General features: G+C 39.2%; 1 protein-coding gene across 1 annotated transcript; it reads left to right on the forward strand.

The window, feature by feature from the left end:
* The first annotated feature begins 1,337 nt into the window (after nt 1-1,337).
* Nucleotides 1,338-3,802, forward strand: LOC138129793 (luciferin 4-monooxygenase-like). Its single transcript, XM_069046093.1, has 5 exons — nt 1,338-1,802; nt 1,852-2,059; nt 2,109-2,427; nt 2,477-2,794; nt 2,953-3,802. The coding sequence occupies exons 1-5, from the start codon at nt 1,692-1,694 to the stop codon at nt 3,599-3,601; spliced, it is 1,605 nt and encodes a 534-aa protein (XP_068902194.1). The 5' UTR covers nt 1,338-1,691; the 3' UTR covers nt 3,602-3,802.
* Nucleotides 3,803-5,067: the final 1,265 nt, after the last annotated feature.

Raw genomic sequence — 5,067 nt, forward strand, 5'->3', positions numbered from 1 at the left:
TTGTACCAAAAATGTGGATGGCATGGTAAGAAAATAAAAAAATACAAAAGTGTGCTTACCTATACAGCGTGATCAAGAATAACTGAATTTGTTGGTAACAACGAAAATTTGAATGATTTTGGTACCACTGTAAACTAAACGCATTTTCGGTTGTCAGCTTTGACAGTGTTGACAGGCAAACTTCAAATGTAGCATTTTTGTAATAGCATAAACCTAACCGACATAACCTAAACATTATTTAATGTCGTGTCAATGCCAATTTCGAGACAAGAAAACACCAAAATTTTTCAATTGTTTCATTGCCAACAGACTCAGTCATTGTTGATCACGATGTATTTTGTACGCATCCAGATGCAAGAAAATATTTAATTTACTAATAATGCAAAGTTATAAAATGTTCTCACAATGAAATAGGATTGAATTCTAAAATGTTTTTGGGCGTTTCTTCTTCATTGTTTGTATAGTAAATTCATTTTTGTAATAACGAACTAGCTGAAACTTTTTTTTTCTTAGATTTTTTTACAAAATAAATAAAAATTGGGCAGTTGCCATAATCAATGAATGTCCAAAACGGAGTAGAGACGAAGACGAAGCAGCACATTTTAAAGGCTTTCAACAAAATAAAAGAAATAAGCTACTCAAGGAGATAATGGAAACGTAATGAATAAGTACAAAATTGTAAAAGCAAATGACGTGACTCATAACCTAACTTTTTAAAAGCCCAAATTCGTGGTAAAAAGGTGTGTTCACAAGACAAAAGTTACTAAATTTAGTAGATAACTCTTGTTCGTCATAACAAAAGTTAATTTACTATATTTTAATTTTACTTTATATCAGATACTTTTATCAATTTATGTGTAGTAACTGACAGGTAACTAGCCCAATGGCTTTACGTTATGAATAAAATAAATCCAACCAAAACTGGCTTCTCATGTTTATTGTTGTTATGTTGACCAAAAAGAGACTCAAACAGATGGAACTACGTTTCAACACAATTAAGTCAACAGTGCAGTCGATGCATTATTATCAGAGAAAATTGCTCCTTCGTGTCGCACCGTCAAAAAATTGTCTCTTCAGATTTCACTCCCAAGAGTTATGAGTCCGCATTGCGCGTATCAAAAAAATTCTCTACACCGTTTTAACTTCAATATGGCAAACACCAATGCCGTAGGAAAAAAATGTGCAAAATGTACGTGTCCTTATGTTCTGTGAATGATTACAACGACAAAACAAAGTTGTTAATAATTATCTTAATCAGTTCTACGCATTCAAATACTAGAATAAAAATACTTAATTTACTATATAAAAAGTAACAAAGCTCGACACAATAACCTTACTAACTACATATTGTACCTTGAAAGAAATCAAAAGATGACATTCTTTCAAAAACTTCATTCAACCCATGTGGTGAATTATGAAAGTCGAAAACAATTGGGCTGTTTAATTACTATTTCGCGTTATTTTCTAATAAATAAGAAGTAAACATATCACTTCTTGTCCATATCAATAAAGATTGATGGTGTCACTGTAAACACACAATTCCCATTACTCTTCGATGTTTCCAAAGATGATAAATAACATTTTTTTACTTGGTTCTTGTGTGTGGTCGAGCGCAATTTCCATTACTTGTCGATGTTCTCAAAGAAGTTGAATCAGTACTTTGCTTGCTTAAGTAGATTTGGCAGTCTGTTATGGAGCCCAAAGTGGTAGAAGGTCCCCCCGACGAATCGGGAATTCCCCGTGAATCTCCCGTTAAACTACTTCTGGAGGCTTGCAACACTTATCCTGACAGCACAGCTCTGGTAAGAGAATCATTTGAACAATTGGTCTGGTATTGCCGTCAATCTTTAGATCGACATAAAATCCGGTGCATCACTTACTCACGGTCAGTTGTGTCAACTGGCGAAAAATCTGGCGGCGAGTCTTCGACATTTGGGGATCAAAAAGGACGACATCGTCGGAGTCGTGTCCGAAAACTCGCACAAATTCGTGGTCGCCTATCTGGCGGGGTTGTTCTTGGCGGCTCCTTTGCACCTGATCAGTCCGGGATATACGGAGTGTTTGTTTTATCGCGTTGGTGATGACACTTTCTAACTGTTCAATTTCAGACGAATTAAGAAATATGTTCGCATTATCCAAACCGACTGTCGTGTTTTGTACCGACAAATCTCAAAAGAACGTTCTCAAAGTGGTGAACGAGTTCACTTTTGTCAAGACGGTTATTTCCTTTGATGATGCCGTCGACCAAGAAAATGAGATTTTGCAATATTCAGATCTGATCAAAAACTCGGTATCTTTTCAAGTTGAAGAAGATGTAGATTTGGAAGATCAAGTGGCCTTGATCTTGAATTCTTCTGGGACAACTGGTTTGCCAAAAGGTGTGATGTTCACCTACAAGATGTTGCGAACAAATTTAGTTCATGCTAGGTCAGGGAAGTGTTGGAGATCGGTCGAAATCTCATTTGAATCGTTCCAGAGATCCCGATGTGCTCCACATGAAACAGAAAGAAGTCGTTCCTGCAGTTCTTCCGATGCTTCATGTTTATGGAGTGATGATCACGAACGCCGCCCTCTTCTCGGGCGCCACCCTCGCTATTTTTGACCACTTCGAGCCGACGATTTTTTTGGAAACCATCCAAAAATATAAAATGGAACAACTGATGTTGGTACCCATCTTGATCAATTTTATAGCAACCAGTCCTCTGATCGATCAGTACGATTTGTCTTCGGTGAAGCAGGTGTGGACTGGGGGATCCCAACTTTTAGAAGAAGACTCGAAAACAGTGTGGAGCCGGTGAGTTCGTCCTTGTTGTAACACATTTGAATTGTTACCTACTTTATCTGTCACTTATCATATCAAACATTGCTTCTCATTTTGGTTGGTCACACTGCTCGCCTCATTTAAATATGACATGTCAAATTAACATCTGTCGGTTGAAATGGAATTTTCAGACTGAGTTTGCAAAAATTGCATGTGATGTACGGAATGACAGAAACTGCGTTAGCCGTCCACACTTCCGACAATAGGAAAGAAGGCTGCGGTAGAGTGAGTTGCGGCTTTAGCGTGAAAATAACGGACCCAGAAACTGGTCGCAAACTCCCAGCCGGCCAGAGCGGCGAAATCTGCATCGGCGGCTCCGTCACCAAAGGCTACCTGAACGACCTCCAAAAAACGAAAGAGACCATCGACGCGGAGGGATTCATCCACTCCGGAGACATAGGTTACTACGACCACGCTGGCACCATCTACGTCGTGGGCAGGAGCAAAGATATCATCAAGTACAAATCCTACCAAGTGTCTCCGGTCGAGCTCGAGGCCATCCTCGTCAAGCATCCGCAGATTCAAGACGCGGCGGTGGTCGGTAAAGCGGATCGCAGGTTCGGTGAGGTCCCGGTGGGTTTCATCGTGAAGAGAGAGGACGCCACTTTGACGGAGGAGCAAGTCTGCGACTTTCTCGCCAGATTCGTCAACGTCGAAAAGAGGCTCCACGGAGGGGTTAGGTTCGTCGACGTCATCCCTAGAAGCAATCTGGGAAAAATATCACGTTGTGAATTGACCAAACGGGTAGAAGACGAAGACGAATTCAGACAGAAAGAATAGAACAAGGCGAAGTTTTTCAACGAAAGGGGAATGGTATTTTAAATTGTAACATTTTTGGACATAGTACAGTTGGTTGCAAAGAAAAAAAAAACGGGAAAAGAGAATTTTCGTAATGTAAATTTGGTTTTGTCCATTTGTCAATTAAATGTCTACTTGTCAATACATATGTAGTATATAAAGGATATAAAGGAAATAAGGGAAATATACACTACTCAAAAAATAAAAGTAGTCACTTTTTTGAACTTCGATATTTTTTTTATATTTTAAGAGATTTCATTCAAACTATGTAAAGAACCATTAATTATTGAAATTATTTTAACAAATTAAAAACAAAGAGACACTGGAGCAACCTACCACTAACTTTTATGTACTAACATGTGCAAAAATAAAGAGTTTGAAATCAAATTGGATTAAAAAAAAGTCTGACAACTTGGCTAATTTGTATCAGTTGTGATGTTAATAACTGGTGTGGCTTCCTCTTGCCTGCCAAGCGTCGTTGCAGGCTTCGAATAAGCCTTTGCAACCCATCTTGGGGAAAATTGACCTGTTCTTCAACCAAAGCCTATGCCAACTGTCCAGTTGTAATTGGAGGATTTGAAAGTCCTCGAACACGTTTCCCTAATTGTTCCCAAACATGTTCGATTGGATTTATGTCTGCGCTGCATGCGGGTTAATCCATTTTACGAATCATCAAGATAATCAGTGACGATGTGAGTAATGTGCTGTCTGGTATTACCTTGCATAACAACAAAATTTTGATCAACAACATTTGCTCTTGGGATCATTTGACGTACTAAAATCTCATCAATGTACCTTCGAGCTGTTAGGCCACCATTGCGAAGAAAAGCAAGGTCCTTGCGAGTGTTTACTGTTATTCCACACCACACCGTTATGGATCCACCACCAAAAGGGACAGTTTCATGCACTGTATTTGACATGAAATGTTCTAAAGCCCTCCTCCAGACTCTTACACCTTCACCATTACCTGACAGAACAAACTTGGACTCATCACTAAACATGACAGGAGTCCAATGACGAAGTTGCCAGTTTAAGTGTTTTCTTTCAAATTCAAATCTTCTTTAACGATGTTCTCTGGTCAATTTGGGCAATATTGCAGAACGTCTTGCTCTCAATTCAGCCTCTCTTAACCTATTGCAGACTGTTTGGTCACTAATTCTTGTTCCTCTTGTCCTCACTAGATGTTTTTGCAGGTTCCGCGCAGTATGTGTGCTTGCAATCGCAGAAAACGCTCATCACCTGCCGTAGTTTTACTCTTTGGGCCTGTACCTGCTCGCCTTGTTACGGTACCTGTTTTTCGGTATCGTTTCCAAAGCTTCCACACATTTTCCTGCACAATCCCAAGCTGTTTGGCAACATAAAGTTGTGAATGTCCTTCTTCGCGTAACGTTACAGCTCTATTAACTTCTGTCGACGTTAATTGCTGAGCCATTGCTTCTTTTAAATGT

Source organism: Tenebrio molitor, chromosome 4 (genome assembly GCF_963966145.1).
Source record: "Tenebrio molitor chromosome 4, icTenMoli1.1, whole genome shotgun sequence".
NCBI classification, from domain to species: domain Eukaryota; kingdom Metazoa; phylum Arthropoda; class Insecta; order Coleoptera; family Tenebrionidae; genus Tenebrio; species Tenebrio molitor.

Coding starts and splice junctions, on each gene's coding strand:
- LOC138129793 (XM_069046093.1), top strand. CDS start 1,692: ATGGAGCCCAAAGTGGTAGAAGGTCCCCCCGACGAATCGGGAATTCCC. Junction 1,803..1,851: donor ATCCTGACAGCACAGCTCTG/GTAAGAGAATCA, acceptor GTCAATCTTTAG/ATCGACATAAAATCCGGTGC. Junction 2,795..2,952: donor TCGAAAACAGTGTGGAGCCG/GTGAGTTCGTCC, acceptor TGGAATTTTCAG/ACTGAGTTTGCAAAAATTGC.